At 37.7% G+C, this 18,662-nt stretch overlaps 1 protein-coding gene across 6 annotated transcripts in view; it reads right to left on the reverse strand.

Annotated features, from left to right (window-relative positions):
* The window catches only part of grin2bb (glutamate receptor, ionotropic, N-methyl D-aspartate 2B, genome duplicate b), a 141,857-nt gene that overhangs the window by 53,155 nt on the left and 70,040 nt on the right, over positions 1-18,662 (reverse strand). For all 6 annotated transcript variants that reach the window (XM_024289530.2, XM_024289529.2, XM_024289525.2 and 3 more), the window contains exons 4-5: positions 5,290-5,433; positions 3,240-3,510 (exon numbers count right to left, since the gene is read on the reverse strand). In XM_024289530.2, the coding sequence (XP_024145298.1) occupies positions 3,240-3,510; positions 5,290-5,433 (415 nt within the window). The remainder of the gene's footprint in view (positions 1-3,239; positions 3,511-5,289; positions 5,434-18,662) is intronic.

Consider the following 18,662-nt stretch of genomic DNA (forward strand, 5'->3'; position numbering starts at 1 on the left):
AAAGTCATGGGTTAAATGTATTACCTTTTTCTCGTGAATTTACGTCTTTTAAAGTTGTGCGTTTTTTTACTTTAAATGTTGCAAAATAACTTTAAAACATGTAAATATATGAAAAAAGTCAATTTAAATATACATGTTTTAAAGTTGTACATTTTTAACTTCAAATGTCATAAATTCACAACCTTAAAACAGGTCCATTTACAAGAAAAGGCAAAGGCTAAATTTACGACTTTTTCTTGTAAAATTACTTGTTTTAAAGTTGTTTTTTAGTTAAAATGTTTGTAATTTACAACTTTAAAACACATACATTTACAAAATAAAAAAGTGATAGGCTAAATTTAGGCTTTTTTTCCGTAAAATGACCTGTTTTAAAGTAACACATTTTCGTAATTTAAAAGTCATAAATTAACAATTAAAAAAAAATGGGAACTTACTTGAAAAAAGCAGAAGGCTAAATTTGGGAGTTTTTTCTTGTAAATTTTATTTGTTTCCAAATTGTGCATTTTTTACTTTTAATTTTATAAATTCACAACTTTGAATAAAACGTACATTTACTAAATAAAATAACATGTTCTAAAGTTGCAAATTTTTACTTTGAATGTCATAATTTTATTACTTTACACAATGCAAATCTACAAAAAGAAGTCAAAGGTTAAATTTGTTACTTTTTTCTTATGAATTTAAATGTCTTGAATTTACAATTTTAAAACTTGTACGAGAAAGTAGTAGAAGGCTACATTTATCTCTTTTTTCTCAGAGATTTACGTGTTTTAAAGTTGTAATTTTTTAGAATTTAACTGTACTAAATTTACAATTATAAAACGTCTAAATTTATGGAAAAAATCTGTACATTTACCAGGAAAAATAATAATTGTTTGTTTATTGAAGCCGTGCTCACAGATGAAAGATGTAGAGCATTTGTGAAGCTTTATTTCTGAATAGATTCTACAAACTAAGAAATTCTGAACCTTTTGGCAACTTAAAATCAAATTATTATTTGTATAAGAACATTGAAAAGAATATGCTGAAAACTGGGCTTCTTCATATGGAAGCATTGCACAGACTTGGAGGAGATTTTGCTTTTTTCTGGAGAAAGGAGCTTTAAAACATTTGCAACGTTATCAAAAAACATTCAATTTAGCTGTTAAAATCCAAGAGAGTTTGACTGAATTGAGTTGTACGAGAAGTCAGTCTGCTGTTGCACATGGCGTTAATTAGTATTACCTATTTATTTTTTTGTGGTCCTAATCTCATAAAGTTATGAGAAAAAAGTTGCAAATTTACTAAATTAAAATTTGTAAATTTAAATATTTTTTAAAACAAATGTATAACTTTAATTGTACTTATATATATATATATTTTTTATTATTATTGTTATTTCTTGGTGGCCCTAATTCTCCACAGTAGACTGGGGCAAATAGAAAGTGAATATTTTTGAGTGTATGGAGGTCACTTTTGCAAATGGTCGCCATTTTGTATTTTTTGTAGCTAACTTGGTTTTCTGAAAGAGAGGATCCAAATATATATGTATGCCAAATTTGGTGCTTGTAGCACAAATGATTTGTCCTAAATACCAACCAAACCGGCTCTGCTACAACCCGCATTTCATTTTTCTTCTCGTGTTGTATTTATGACAGCACAGACAGAGTACAGGCATACTACTGCCCCCACCACACCACACCACACCACACCACCACCCACTGGTTGCTTCAGCACAAAATGGTGGGTTGTGCTGAAATCCAACTGTGATTGAGTTGTGAGAAATGCGAACGGTGAGCTGCGGAAACACGTGCATACTCTACAGAAGCCGACCCATCTGCCTCCCCTTTTTTTTCAATACTTCAGCTCAGAAAAACCTGATAGAAAAGAGGACTGAACAGGCTTTTTAAGAGCTTCTTTTCTTTTAGTTTAGAATAGCAAATATGTAGACAAAGTCAGGTTTCTGCACCTTTTTTTGAGATAAGTTGCTTTTCTAAACCTACATCCAATATATCAGAACAAATCTGTTCCACACCAATAAACATTTCTTATTTTGACCATGAAATGAGGAAAATCAAAAGTCCCCACCATCAGTCCTGCCATCCTTACATGTTAATGACCTTAATCTCCTCTTTATGATTGCTATTAAAAAAACTTCCAAACCATATTGGATGTGCCGCTCTTTTTCAGTTTCACTATTTTTCTTCTCTGCTTCCTTTTTACCTTCACCTGTGAATAACCTGCACCAGGATTCCCTACAAAGTAAACTGCGGCCTTCATTCTTCACACTCGTTTAGCACTGAAGCTCCAGTGTTTAAGTTCTTTGATTTACTGTAACTTTTCAGCCGTTCAGCAAAAATCCAGCAGATTTTGAAGGAGAAAAGTGCTTTCCTCCTTCAGAATATCCCCCTGAACTGTAGTCTCAGGTGTCTTGACTTCACACACCTCCAGATCCAAAAGAACTCTGTACTGGGCGGGCCAGCTCTGCTGGACCTCGTTACACATGCATTATTATTTATAGATATTTGACAAAAATTTTAAATTTCAGTGGATTGCTTTGCTCTTTATATGACACCCAATGCCTTACAGAGAAATTTCCAATGGTATGAAGATCGTTCAGGTAGCTCAAAGAATAAGAAAGAATTATAAATGATCAAAAGTAGGGTGTAATTTTATTCCTGAATAAACAGCTAAATATTAGCCAAAACGCTGAAGCTGATAGGCAGAATAAAATTCTAGCTAAATGCCAAATTAACCATAAAAAAAAAAAATGTGATTAGCCAAAACAGCTTGCCAAAAAATAGCTAAACTTCAAAATAGCCTTAAAAACTGAAAAAAGCCTAAATTAGCCAAAACAGCTAGCACGTAGCTGAAACTCCAAAATAGGCCAAAAAAAAAAAATCTTAGTAAATGCCAAAATATTCCAAAAACCTTGCAGAATGCCAATTTTTAAAACTTTAAAACCGTAACTTTTTAACGTAATTATGAATAATAAAAATGCAGCATTATTATTCCAGAATAAATCAAATTTAACGTTAAAATCTTTCAGCCTCGACTTTGACACATGGGCCTTAGCCTGTTCATGGCTTTGGTTTTACTTTGTCAGAGTCAGATCATGATTTTGTTTCAGTTTTGATTTTTCAGTTGTGTTTGATCTTCATCGTGTCAGGTCTGCTGGATCCAGATCTTCCTCTTCTCTAAACTCAACAGCTCGTTGCTCCATGCTACATTTCACAGCTCTGAAAAAGTGATTGGCGTACCTGGGGGGAAGACAGAGGGGACGTGGTCTGCATCTCCAGCCACCAGCGAGGGTACAATCCAGGTGTAGCCGTAACCCGTGAGGCCCACGGAGTGCGCCACCTCAAAAATGGTGGTGGCCTCCTCCTTGGTGCAGTAGAGGAGGATGACGGGACTCTGCAGTTTCTTCATCTGGTTCTGGATCTTGGAGTCTCCGTCATCCACGGACATGTCCAGAAGGAGGACTTCTTCTAACTCCCAGCCTACAAAGCTGTTCTCAATGGTGCTGCGGATCTGCCATGGAAAGGAAAGGAATGGATTAGAAGATGGAGAGAAAGTGTCTCCTTCCAGCTTCTAGATTTCTGAACGGTCTTTAGATCCTTACGCAGGTTTCCTACAAGTTTCTTGAAGTAAAATGCCAGATTTTGAAAGACCTTTTTTAACAACATGCATATCAAAAATGAAATTTCTCAGTCTATTTCCATTTTATCATCATTTTATTAATTTATTCCCATTTTATGTAGCTTCTTATCTTGTAGTCTGTGGTCTGTGCTGTAATGCTTTAGCGTGCTTCTTTTCTTTAAACCAGTGGTCGGCCTTCAGCACAGTCTACAATGATTTGTTCTGCTGTTGTTTATTTCCATTATTTTAATCAAATAGTCGTAGTGGAAAAATTACATTTTCACAGGAAATGTGAAACTGAAACATTGATTTTCACCCAAGCAAAAGTATTTACATGATGTTCAATATGTTGCTTTTTTTTTAGTGTCATGGTTGCTAGGTAAAGTCCCACATGTCCCAGGAAAGGGTGGACCAAAGGCCAGTTCTTCAAAAACATTATTTTTTTAGGATTTTTTTTCTTCTCAAATTCCTAATTTTTCAATAATTTTCGAGTGTGTTTTTCGGATCTTCCTATGTTTTCATTATCCATTTTGTTATATAACTACTCTAATTTAGCACGTGTTGTCACATTTTGATCTTTTTTATAAGGAATACTTTTTGTAGGGTATATTATGTTGAGTAAAAATTATTATTATTAAAAATTATTAAAAGATTTTGTAACTTTTTATAGTAAAAGTCTTCTAGGGTTAAACGTGTGGTCAAAGCAGGCTTTTATCATCTTAGAAATTTGGCTAGAGTCCGCCCACTACTCGCTCTTGCTAATGTGGAGATGCTAATGCATGCTTTTATTTAGAGTAGGATTGATTATTGTAATGCCCTGCCTGCTTGTCTTCCAAAAACTAACATTAAGAACCTTCAGCTTCTCCAAAATGTTGCTGCAAGAGTTCCCACCAAGACCAGGTGACGGGCTCACATCACCCCAATTTCCCCAAAAGCTTCAGGATTGATTTTAAGATCCTTTTAATGGTTTTTTAATGTCTTAATGGACTTGCGCCTTCTTATCAAGTAGATCTTTTAGTTAAATATGAACCCTTGTGGACCCTAAGATCCTCTGGCTCTGGTCTGCTAATGATTCCGGCAGTGAAAACCAAAAATTGCGGAGAGGGATCTTTTCGGTGTTATGGCCCTCATTTAGGGAACAGTCTGGAGGACCTGAGAGCCGAAGAGAGCATTGATGCTTTTAAAAAAAGGCAGCTCAAAGAAGCTGCTCAGAGGAGCGTTGGTGGTGGTTGTACATATGAACCGATTCCTTCACCTTTTAAACTGCAGTCTAACTTTAGTAAGTCTCTATGATTAGCTGACGTTCATGAACGTCCTCTATTCTCAGATGTGTGTCGGATGTTCAAACTGATCGAGGATCTCATGCTGTCCTCCCTCAGAAGTCTGTTCTCTGCCCTGGAGATAAGCGGGTCGAAGCCTGGGAGAGTGGCTCCCTTTAAAAAAGGGACACGTTCAGACAATCTGACTTTTCCATTAAAGCAGTGGAAAAATGGGAGCACTTAGACGGGATTCTGCTGAACCTTATCTTCCCAAAGAAGCTCGAAATGATGGCTTCAAGCCAAACAATCCTCTTCTCAGAAACACTTGCTTTTGTTGCCACCATTTCTCTAGTTTTTATTTTTAGAAAAATCCTTAAGGATTATTATTTGTTGCTGTTGTTGAGTCTCTTACCTTGTTGACAAAGTCCTCGTGACCAGGGTAATACGTGGTGACGATGGAGAAGATGTACCAGTCATACTCCTCCATGATGTTCAACATGACGGAGGCCTGCTGCTCGATGGAGGGGCCAAATTGGAAAAACATCGAGTGGTCGTCCTGGAAACCAAAGACATGGAGCCAATCAGCAAGCGAGGTCATGAGTCATTCAGCTCGGGCAGACTGGAAGGTAGGTCACCGCCGATTATGGAGCACGTCCTGTTTTTGCAGGCCTCAGAGATCTTGTTGAGGTTTGGGTATTTGCACTTCAAAATGATATTATTTGAACTATATTAATTGTTCCACCACAATACAAAACATGTTTATTTATTTTTTTCCATCAGACGTGCTCCATACCAGATTACTCAAACAGGACAACGTTACAGGGCTCTTTTGTTGCCTGGAAACAAATTTGGGAACATAAATCAACGACAGAGAAAAAGGTCTTCTGCGAGGAGCTGCAAAGTGGTCAAGGACACGTAAGTCACTCATACATAACAGCCAAGTTTCTCACAGGCAGAGCAGAAGTCGGTGCAGATTATTTGCAGCAGTGAGTAATGAAAGGTGACACTTAACAGGCTCTGTAATGAGAGCATAGTAGTCTTCAGGTTGTCCAGAATTAGACGTTCTCCGTGGAGGCCGCTGAATCGACTGGAGGTGTTGAGGGTCGTGTTTACACCCCGATCACCGCTCAGAGCTATAATTTGTCACAACTGTGAATTACTGTTTGTGAGTGAAAGGTGGTGATTGCCGTTACGAAGAACAAAGTAACAAATCAGAGAGTAAATATGGTATTACGGCTTCACAGCAGGAGATCCAAACCTTCCCTGCAACTCTGATGCTGACGGGTGTTCATAGGTCGTCTTTTTATGTGTATTTCAGCTCCTCTGTTTGTTGCTGATCATGGTGACACCGGGTATAGTATATAATGTTCACGTATCAACCAGTCAGAAAACAACAATCAATTGTTCCTTTTCTAAAACACTATTTACTCGAGTATATATTCAATAGCATAAGGACTTGATGAATACTAATGGTGAATATGTATGATAAGACATGAAAAGTCGGTTGGTCCAGACCAAGTCTGCTTAATTTGGTCCAGACTAAGTCCTAAACCTTGCGTTTGGTTTGTATTCAGACTGCCATCAAGCAAACATTTTTGTTTTGAACCAAAAGTTGTTCACAAAAGCACCTGGCAGAAGATCTCTTCAGTCATTGGCCAGGCGTTACTAGGGCGGGGCAAAGCAACAAGAGAAAGTTTAATAGAAATTCCAAACTTTGCAATCCTTGTCGGGATAGTTCACTTATTCAAACTTTGTATTTCACTGACCAATTTTGAGTGTTTCTATCAACGTCGGGTGCAACACTTTATAGTGCTACTTTGGTACGGCAGAGGCATGCTGCAAGGCGGTTACCAAGGAGACGATGGCTATGACAGCACGCTGATGAGTGTTTATGACATTTAAGCCTCGTTTTCACTGAGCGGTCTTGTAAGGTTCGGTAAGGAGTGTTACGGTTCAGTTAATTCTGGCGAGCGTTTTGCACTCAGTTAAGCCTCATTTCCACTGAGTGGTTTGTTTTCATGGACGTGGTGTAGAGGGCTAGCATCATGGTAGAGCGACGACTAGGAAAGCAAAAACAATAGAGGTCATCCAGCAGCTCGTCTTTTTCTTGCTTTACTTCTAGTACATCGTGCAGAGCAGGAATTTAATGTTGTTTGAAAGAAGATGGCGACTAAGAAGAATACGCCGTAAAGAGGAAAACGGAAACGTTAGCTTAGCGCTATATTGGTGCTTTCTAATGTCGTCATCACTTTCTGCCAATCAGCGAGTGGCTATTCTACCACGTTAAAAGTTGTTTAAATGAGCCTGTATTTATCCGAACACATTACAATGAGTAACTATGTCTCATCATTGCGCCGATATTCTGTTTACATCCCATAATGCCCAGCTCTGGTGGCCATTTGGTCCAATTGTTCTGCCCTGAGAGTAGGGCGTATTCAGACTGAGGAAACTCGAAGCTAACCAGGGCTCAGTCTGTTTGAAAATGAACCGAGACCACTTCAAAAGATGGGTCAGAGAGCGGGCCCGGACCGTTTGGGTGTACTCAGAATGAAAATTTGTTCTGGATTATTGGGGGAGACAAACTCTGGTTCAGTTTAAGCGAGCCAATAGTGTCCAGTCTGAACAGACCCTAAGATCACAGCAACAGAGAAAAAAAAAAAAAAATGTTTGAAACAATTGTCCCTCGCTATGTTACGGCCCACCAAAAGTAGTCTTGCTTTTTAGCAATTTTTTTGTTTTTTTCAGTGCAAATTTACAAGAAGCGCATCAGTCGCTTGAACCTGCGTTGCCGATGGCGGTGTGAACGTAACTAAAGAGCATTTAGCAGAGTGTTGCTCAGGTCAAGATCAAAGCTCACTCTTCCCTCCATGTTTCCTCTCAAGGAAAGGAAACAGAGTTTCCTGTTTCCCTGCACTGATATGCTCACAGCAGTGCAGTGTTTGTGAAGACTGAGGTTTTTCCACATGCGCTCTGCTCTTCTGTAATAGATATGGGGCACTGAATGATGCAGAGACTCTCACAATACCTGGTTGTAGGTAAACCGGCTTCTGAGGTGGGATTGAACTTCAAACAGATTGTAAAAGATTCACAGATCTGGCAATGCAAGAGCAGAACAGAAAGGGATTCTTCATTCTATTACTAAAAAGACAATTTTATATATTTCTCCTTTTCGTACTCACATTAATCAATGGCAGCAGCCGCATAATCAGTGTCTGCTTAATCTCCTGTTAGCACTGATTCTTGATTATATTCTTTTCACCAAGAACAGAATATTTAATTCAGAAAGCTGAAAGGTGGATTTTCTTTCCAGTTGTCAATAATTTTAATATTTCTTAATTTTATATTTTTGGCTTTCTAAGATTTTTAACCTTCATTCTGAATTCCAACATTCTTGTTTCATAATTTAGCTTCTGATAAAAAGCAGGTTGATGTTAGGAATGGTTTCAGTTTTGTCTTACTGGTGAACACATTTCATTGTGAGGATGATGTTTTCTTTAACAGTATTCACCAAAAGGCTTTTGCTCTTTTCACTTAACCCTTTAACCCGGCAGCTTCTCCAGTGTAGACATTCTATCGACCGTAACTCTTCAAATGTTTATGCAAGGAATGTTCCAAACATTTGATATGCAACATTTACAATATTTAAGTGTTTAGGCATTCAACCTAAATCAGCTGATTCTGTTGCGCAGAAAAGCGACTTTGCGTGGTTGAGCAGCTTTTCTCTGCATCAGAATCAGCTGATTCACATTCGTGTTAAATTGTTACAGTAGGTCAAAGAGCATGTGGTATTTAGGTTCCGCCTATTTGGTGTTAAACGGTTAATTAATAATTAATTATTATTAACCGCATAATCCATTTCAACTCCAACACCTGCTGCACAATGTGTGTGTCCAAAACTGTCTGATTTTAATACTATTTTTTATGCACAATAGGGCATAACGGATCACAAGACACATAATCAATGAATGGTTTATTTTTATGTTATACATAAGGAACACCGAACTAGAAAACAGACAGAATCCGCTAAAACAAATGTTACTGAGTACACTAACTCCAAATCATTTTAGTAACTTGTAAACAAAACACAGTTTGACAAAACAACATATTAGCCACATTAGTCTATTTACAATACCTCTAACTCCCAACCCTGTATGCAACAAGAGAAAAAAAACTGACTAATAGCGCTAAATCCAACATTACTGTGATTACGCTAGCTCACAACCTATTCAGTAACACGTAAAAAAACACAGTCCAACATAGCTACATGTTGTTAATCACAAGACCCCCGAAAATGTTTGCAACATGTTAAAAAACAGATTGATACAGCTGAAAAAAAAACTTTACTGTGACTATGTGAACTCACAATCTTGTTAGTAACGCATAAAAAAAAAAAAAAAAAACATGTCCGCACGGCTACACGTTAGCCACGCTAGTGAATTCACAATACCTGTAACTCCCAACTTTGACACATTAAAAAAACAGACTGAATCTACTAAAACCAACATTACTGTGACTATGCTAATTACCAACCTTGTTAGTAATGTGTAAAAAAAAAAACAACACAGTGTGACACATTTACGCATTAGCCACATTAGCCGCGTTAGCTTATACAACTTCCAACAAAGGGTGCAACACTTAAAAAAACAGACGTAGAGTAGAGTAGAGTAGATAACCATTCAGAAAAATTCAGTTGTCCGGTTAGCGAAACATCACACATACCACACCCTTAAAGCACATATAAAAATACATTATACTAAAAATAGCACTATAAAAAAATAGATAAAACAATGAATGCATAAGTAAATTAGCTAAAAGTTAACTTAAAATACTTACTATAAAAACAAATTAACTGATAAAATGAAATAAATGAAAAACTTATACCCTTAAACACCGCTAAAACATACCGCTAAATATCGCTAAAACAAATGTTACAATAACTATGCTAACTCTAAACCTTGTTAGTAACACGCTTAAAAAGAACAGTCTGACACTGCTACACGTTAGCTGCATTAGCATATTCACAAAACACTGTTCCTTTAGTTATCATAAGGGTTATGTTCCAAAAATAGCCAGTGACAAAAAATCCAAAAACAAAAATAAAAAAGGCAGAAATTTAGGCAGAATGTTGTGTACTTCTTAAAATCACTTCAGCATCAGAAGGCAAAACCGGCGTTTTGAATTATAGGGCGTTTTTTGAAAATAAATGAGTCCTAAGTGAACCTAAGTGCAAGAGTAGAAAATATAGTAATTTTATGAAGGCTCAGTAATAAAACTCTAAATCATATTTTAAAAAGTGAATGTTTTAAATCTGATTACTTGCTAAATTTGTACAAAACACTCTGATTTAATTGTTAATTACTTGAATTTATCATAGAATTTGTCCCCAAAAAATCTCCTAGAACAACTTAAGTACACCTCTTTGTTTTTTTCAAATTAAGGTTTATTTTTTGTTATTTTACAGTATAAAAGCTTTTCTATTAATTAGTCACAGTTGTAGAACGGGGCTTTGATAAAAATAAAAAATAAAACATTGTGCTCAAATTTAACCTGATATTCTCCTTCACACATCTGTCCTTCTGCTCTTTTAATTTCATCACTTTTTTCCTTTTTTTTTCATAAAACTGGGTAAAGTGAAGTGTAATCAGTGGTGAAACCAATCCTGCTATTAAGAAGGACCGGGAGGTCACTATACTTCCCTTATTCTCCCTCAACTAAAATTACAGCTAATCATCTTCTCATTCTGCTTTCTCTTTCTCTCTTCACTCCCGAATTCATTTCTGCATTTTATTCACACGTCAGAGACGTGAGCCCCCCCCCCAGCTCCCTCTTTCTCCTGACTCACCCCATCTTTCCCTCTCTATCTTTTGTTTTTACATAATGGCCTGTGGCTCCCTTTGTTCATATCACACAAGTGTGAAATGATCGCTGTTGCACAGTGACTTCGCTGGAGCCGCCGTCCTCCCTGTTTGCTTGTTTTTCCTGCCTGTTGTCTCACATCACTATGACTCCATCAAAAGCCCTGGAAAACGTCTCGTCCCTTTTTCTTTTTTGGATATCTTCTTCTGTTACTAACAAGTTAAATGTGTTGAAAGTGACAGCACGTTCCACAGACACAAATGACTCACTCTGCATAAAAGCTTCAACTGAGCAGTTTTGTCACATTTATTAGCCTGATAATGAAAAAAAAAATTAAGCTTTTATAATATTTTTTGGGGGGGACACTAGAAGTGTAAAACAGCGTTTAAGAGGAGAGAAAAAAAAGAATAAAAAATTGTTTCATTTGCTCGTTTTTTGTGGTTCAGAGGTCAATCAGGACAGTTCAGCATCTGAATGCTTTTTAAACTGACATGCAGTGCTGCTGAAGCAATAAAAAATGTACAATATTTGATATTTAAGCTCAATCTTTTATTGATGAAAAGCATGAAAAACAGTTTCAGACTGGCATGTTTATTTCTTTTAAAGATCCACTCCAATGAAAATCATGTTTTTAACATTTTCTTGTAGCATTTTTCTTAAAATATAAAGAAAATGGAACTCAAAATTGGATTTTTGAAAATATCTTTATTCAAATCATTGTGAATCAGCAGCAGAAAAAAAATGCAGTTGAAAAGGGTTGCAGTATTGATATAGCTACAAGCTACAAATGACTCCTTTCTGATGCATCCATGTACGTCTTTGTTTTCCTCACCTGAGCTGGAATCTGGCTCAAAACTCAACAGCTGGATAGCTTCAATATTGCTCACCATCTCTGTTGCACCAGTAATGCTAGTTTTAGGTTGTGAGGGGCTTTAAGCTAGTGGGAAAGAGTGATAACAAAGGGACGATGGGAAATGAGGGCAGGTTTACTCCACGTCAACAGTCCGGACCACAACTCTTTCCTAGAAAATGACTTTTTTAAGATGTAAAAATCTGTACTGAAAAAGCCAAAGTTTATCTCCAACTGGATGTCATTCATTTGAAATCTGCCTTGTGGCTACAAAATTCCTCATGTTGCTATAGAAATATAAATCTATAGATCGTTGAATGTTCTGCATTCAACTACAAAACAATATTGAGTTTTGCTTTAAGCAAGAACATTTGAGTCCTAGTAAACCAAGTCTGCAAAAACCAGCTTTTGCAAAAAAGAAGGTAAAGCTTATATGAACTTCACGGTTTTTTTCTAAGGTCAGAGGTGAAAACATGGAGCTCCACGCTTACACGGCCGATCTGAGCAGCAGCGAGAGCGCAATGAGGCTGTTTATCTGTGTAAAAGCTCTCTCTGCTGCCTTTAGGGCGCTTTATGATAGACTAATCGAGAGAGCTCGCTTGATTTAGGCGGGTGTTGCTGGAACGTTTCACACTTTGATTTGGTTTGGTTGCCTTCACACTCTCTCTAAACATGAGAGGAAACCAAAGGCGAAAGAAGGAGAAACTGTCAGAAAGTGAATGCAGATAAAACAGCTGCTGGTTTGGAGGAAAAAAAGGCAAAAAATGAATTAATTCTGCTGTATTACATCATCTCGCCATAAAATCTTGTTCACTGAGGTTACCAACAAGACGTTTTTCAACCTTTTCATGTTTTGTGGATCGACAGATTTCTTTTGTTAGTTCTTTAGTTCACTTTTTCAGTTTCAGTTTGTGTTTTCATGCTGCTGCTGAACTTCACCAGAGTTCACTTGCGAGAGAATTTAACCTGGTTATTATTATTTGATCCACACCATTGACTGTAAATGAAAACTGGACCGAGTAAGTGTGACATCACCCATTGAAAATGACTCCAACACAATTACCTCAATTCAGTTGCTATTTTTTGCAATATGGACGTCGCCATGTTGGAACCAGACGATGCCAGAGAGCCGTGATTGGTCCAAGTTGGTCTGAGTCACTGTTTCTACGGCAACTAGTCTTGCTAAACAATATCCTATTCGGTCAATGATCTACACTTCAGTCCAGGTGAGCTTTCCCTACAATCAGATGTTTGTATTGTTTAGCTTAACTTTGAGATATTGCACAGATGATAATTGGTCACATGTGAATATATGTGAAAAAAGTGAGAAAAATGGAGGTCTGTTATTGAAATATTTGAATGGACCATGTTAAAACCTGGACGAAGTAACAAACCTCGGAAAGAACACTTAAACTCACACTTCATTGAATTTCTTCACTTTGACATCATGAGGTTAGCACCTGGTAACCTCTGTGTGTTCGTTAATGAGGAAGAAAATGATCAAAAAACTCAATTGGAATTAAGTCAGTATAATAAAAGTTGGATTAGACTTTTACAGAGATCTCTGGGTCTCAGACATGCAAAGACAAAGACTCATAACATACAGTTCACTTTTAAACCTTGCAGGCGGGACTTATCTGACTCCAAACCCAATGTTTGTCAGGACAAAAGAACCCCCAAAACCCTGAACACCTTATTGGTCAGTGTCCTTACCCTTGTTGATGTAGACAAGATATTCATGGCCCTTTTTCAGTGGAAAACTCCTAAAGTCCTTTGAGCCCCAACTAACTGGTTTTCAACACGCACAGTTCATGCAAAACGTCCATGAACTGGGCGTGATTACTGCACTTGTTATATGGAATTTATTAGTGATTTGTGTGTCAATTACATCATATTAAAGTGATATGTGCAGCGTATATGCAAAATAAAAGTTATACAATAGTGGTACAGGTGTTAGACATACATGGAATGGTCAACGAAAGCCACAAATTTGCATCTTGAAAAAAATCACACACAATTGCGTGAAATTTATGTAAAAATTGCATAAAAACTACATAATCTAGGCATAATCTAAAGAATTCTCAACCAACCAAAAAGAAACACTTAAGAATTACATATATCATGCATGTATCATGAAAGAAAGAGTTTTAAATATGAGGAAAATCCATAAAATGTAAGTTTTACACGTTTCATGATAGGACCTTAACGCGCAGGAAAAACTGATAAACCAATAATCATCAATAAAATCTTAATTTAAACTAAGGCTATAACCCAAGGTTGTCACTTTGTTAGACCGATGAAGCTCTTAACTCTAAAAGATAAAAAGTCAGAGGAAAACTGTGCAACGTCAAATACAAAATCACGTCGTTTTCAGCTCTGTTACATCCCTCAAATGTTTCCTTTGGGTTCTTAAACTGTTTCTTTTAGAAAAACTCCTTCAGGATGAAAACATAAAGAAACTGTGGTGGTGCTTCATCATTTTCCACAGTGGGAAGTCATTTGAATAGAGGTTTTTAATGATTCAAAGACTAATCTAATCAGTTAATGATGCTTAAAGACCAGGCTGCTGATTACATCTGTCAGCATCAGGCACAGGCAGCAAAATCTGGCGTGATCTCTGAATAATTCACTCTGAAATTTAAGGTTTTATGCTTCAGATTGCTCTCATATACAACAAAAGTCTTAATGTTTTGTTATTGAGCTGCAAAAGCCAGAGAGAAATGTCACTGATGTCTTTGAGAGTTCCGAAAATGTTTTAAAATGTGTGCAGGTATTCTGATTCAAAACCGACCAAAATAAGTGTTTTTATTTTCTTGTCATGAGTCAACTTGAGGATTCAATCGTGACAGAATGGTCTGTCGTTTTGCAGCAGCATTCATCCAGATTGGGATCTTCATCCAGGAGCTCTAAACTGGTTAAAATCCAATAATAGAAAGAGAGAGGAATGGCGGCGGGGTTTGCCAGTCATCACTCCTGACTGATGTAAAACATCCCAAATACTGTCACACGTTATAAACAGATTTTGCTCAAAAAATTGAGGAAAAAGAAAATTTCTCTCCTTTTTTTTCTAGAGACTCTCAGGTGTGAAGATCACTTTCAGTTACGATGAAAGAGAGTGACTGAGACATTGAAAAACTCTACAACTGAATTGGAACCTGACCAACTCTTTTAGGTCGTGTTTTGGTCCCAATGTTTCATTTTTGTTTTTTGTCTCTTTGTTGTTGCTGTTCCTTGACGGCCATTTTACAATTTTTCATCAGCCATCAGTGGAAGATCGACCATCACGAAGGAGGACTCCTGCTCGTCATTGACTGTTTATAGGAAGTGGACTGAGTGACGTCACCCATGGAAAATGGTTTTGTTGTAGCTCCAATGAAATGAAGTCAATTTAAACGTGATATGAACACTGCCAGACGTCATCAGTGAGCAGCGTTTGGTCCGAGTCAGTCCGAGTCATTGTTTCTACAACAACCACGATCACCAATCTAGCACTTATTCGAAAGCGGCCGACACAAAATCTGTCAATCTTTGTCAAGCTTTGAACGCATCTGATTGGCCTGTTTATAACTTGAATAACTTTCACTACATAAAAAATCTATAGTCAAAAACTGCCTGTGTGCTGCCCCCTAGAGGTTAAATCGGAGTATTACAGTTGAATTTCGTGATTGTTCAAACCATTTAAGTCCCACGTCATAATCTGCAGCCCCATTAATGATAACCGTCCAGCGCCCTAGCCCCACCCCTCTGACTGGATTTTCAAATTTCAGCTGTGGGTGGAGCCAGCCTCAAACTGTCCTGTTTGGTTACCCTTTAAGCTCCTACTGTAAAAACAATCTGAGCTGCAGCCGTTATCTCCAACTGTTGCACCAACATTTTTTCTTTGAAAGAATTACATAATGGTTCATTTTCAACCTTTGTGTAGACAAGGCTGACAAACTAAAGCAAAGTCCTCCCTGAGGAAGTGTCGTAGTGTGAGCATGACCTCCAGCTAAGAAGGTGCAGCCGCTCTCTCACTGAACTCACTGGAGACCCAGAAAAAATACACACACTCATCCAAGTAAATAAAACACTTTTTCTTTTTTTTTCCACTATAGTGATTTACATGAGGAGGAAACACGACTGCCTGGAAAGCATTTAAAGCTGTCAAACAGGGAGGTGTTGCCCCCGCCTGTCATCTACACCTCTCAGGACACGTGGACGGGTGCTGCAGGAGCCGACCGGAGCTGGCAGCTCACATCCAAGCAAACAGATTTACCAGACGCCTCTGCCCGCGGCTCAACACGGCCTGCTGGGACGGGATCGGAGGGTAAAAGAGGGGCGTCTGCTGAGGCTCCAGAAAGCCCACTGTATCCCGGGAGAAACAAACAACTCACAGAGGCTCACAAACACACATCCAAGTGGCCGTGCACACATCGTTGCCTCCAGCGCTCAGCTTTTTCCACTTCATCACACTCGTCGTTCGCCACCTTTCATCTGGCTCCCTCCTCTGTATCTCTCCTCCTCACAGTCTGGCCTCCACAGACGCCGACTCCGCCGCTGTCAATCCTCGCCAGCTTGAGTCCAGCCCGCTTCTTCTTCTTCTTCATCATCTTCATATTTCTAATCAGACTCACACAGCGAGCTCATTCATCTCATATTTGCCGCTTTAATTATCAATGACCCTGTTTCATTTTTGGCTCCGTTTAATGCACTTGTTGAACACATCCCATAATTTCCTGATTGAATTAATCTGGCTATTTTTAATGGAGGTGATTATTCCAGAAGAAGAGGACTCTGCCTCGCGGCGGTTTTGTAGAGCAACAATGGTGGATTTTGGTGCACACAACGATCCGGATACGAACCTCCGTCTGACACAATGACACGAGCTGAGAAACAACGAAAATCTAAACAGAGGAAATGTTTATTGAAATATGAATCTAAGAACATTAATAAAGTGCTATTGTGTAGTAAACACACGTTTATAAGTGTGTGTTAAAAAACTATAAAAAGGTTTTATAGCTATATAAAAGTTCCTTTTTGCACTTTGGGGACAAATTCTCTTTTTTCGTTAAAATCATAAAAGTGATGCCTCCTTCTAACTAGCTGAAAACATCAGTTTTCTCCTAAAGTCAAATCAGTGTCCCACTCCGATCATTTTTTGATCTATTTTAAACGTGTTTTTATCGATTTTTTTATTATATTTATGCAATTTTTACTCAAAATTAAAAAAAAAAAAACTTGTTTCATTTTCTAGGACATAGTTTCTGCAGAGCAGCTGGAGTTCATCAGAAATTAACCTCTAAGTTGTGGGCGGGACTGTTAAAACGGAAGTAAAGCTGCACTCATTTCCCATTATCCCTTTGTTTACACTCTCCGCCACAACTACAAGCTTTTTCAAACAGCATTTTGTCATTTGTTTTTTGGTTTTGTTCACATGAACAGCTGGTTTTTCCAATAGTGTGACTCCTCTGGGGTATGCTTGTTCTGAGTTTAAAGATCCACTCAGATTAAAATAAAATGTGTTTTTGGTGTTTCTAACATGTTCTTGTGGTATTCTTCTGGTTATGGAGGACATGCATGCTGAAAATTCAGCTTAAAATGGCATTTCTGAGTATTTATTTATCAAAACTGTGAATCAGGAGCTGGTAAAAACTCCCTGCTCTGCTTCATTCTGATGCACCCACTTACAGAGAAATACATCTATGTGGTTCTTAATTTTCCTGGCTCAAAACTGTGGAACTCGCTACCCCCTGACATCAGAAACATTGACTGTTTTTCCATCTTTAAATCAAAACTCACCTGTTCAAACTGTCATACACATCATAGTTTTATTTACGCATCTCTGCTACTTCATTTTAATTTTACTTTATTTAAGTGTATGTTTTTATTTGTGCTTTTAACTGTAGAGTTTCCTTGAGAGCTCTGAAAGGCGCTTTGAATAAAATGTATTATTATTAAAACTGTACGCCTGGACAGCTCCTTTATTGCTCAAATTTTACTGATCAATTTTGAACGTCTGTATCAACGTCGGGAACAACCGTTTTCTTGCCACTTTGGTACGACGGAGGTCGGTTACTGATGAGACGACGGACGGCTATGCGGGTATGCTGATACTTTAAGAGTTTACGACATTAACTGTGTTGGTAAAACCACCTCTCTTTCACCAACATTCATCCAATCACATTTCCATGTGTAGGAAAGATGGATCAGAGAGCGGTTTCTGGTCCTGGACCAGGGTTCACTTTGGTGTATTCTGACTGAATCTTTGTTTCAGGTTACTGAAGGTAAAGGTATTCTGATTCACTTCAAATATATCCAGTTTTGGTCTTACTTTAAGATCATTATGATCAAGAAATAATAATTGGACTTTTGTAGAGCATAAAATAGGAAATGTTTTTGAATAAATAGGTTTAAACATATTAAAAAAAACATATTTTTTGAGTAATACATTCTTGTTTTAAGACATTTCCAAAAACCTGAACAAAAGGCCCAAGAATAAATGTTTCTAGCTAATTTATGCACATTTTAAGAAAATCACTAAGATAAATTCTTCAAGGTCATTAAGCATTTTTTTACTCACATCAAGGGAAACACATATATTTTGTTACTTATTTTGAGAAAAAAATGTTTCTAGTGCACATTATTTACTGAAGATATTTTCTTGGTTCAGTTTGTGAGATTTTACTGTTTTCTTTTTTTCCTTTCTGCTCTAAATGCTCAGCTTTCCCGTCACTTCCTCTCTCCGATTTACTTCCACGTACCTTTTAAATGTCACACCTGCTGATGGGAGGTGGATCAAGACTTGTGTAGGGCCTACTTATAACACGGCTCGTTAAAGACTTTACGTGTCACTGCCATGGCGACTAATCATCACGTTTGGTTCCTGCTAGAAGAGAATTCACGGCACGTCGCATTTCAGAGCACGCAGGTGAGCTGAGAGTGGGAGCAAATGAGGGGAAAAAGGGAGAAGGCAGCTCCACGGAAAGCCAACAGGTGAGAAACCATCAGGGATTGACTGGACTTCACAGGCTGCCGAAGACACATGAAGGAGTTACTGCAGCAAGGTCCATTGAAGTCACAGTTATGTGTTTTGTATGCAA

Source organism: Oryzias melastigma, linkage group LG1 (genome assembly GCF_002922805.2).
Source record: "Oryzias melastigma strain HK-1 linkage group LG1, ASM292280v2, whole genome shotgun sequence".
Classification (NCBI taxonomy): Eukaryota; Metazoa; Chordata; class Actinopteri; order Beloniformes; family Adrianichthyidae; genus Oryzias; species Oryzias melastigma.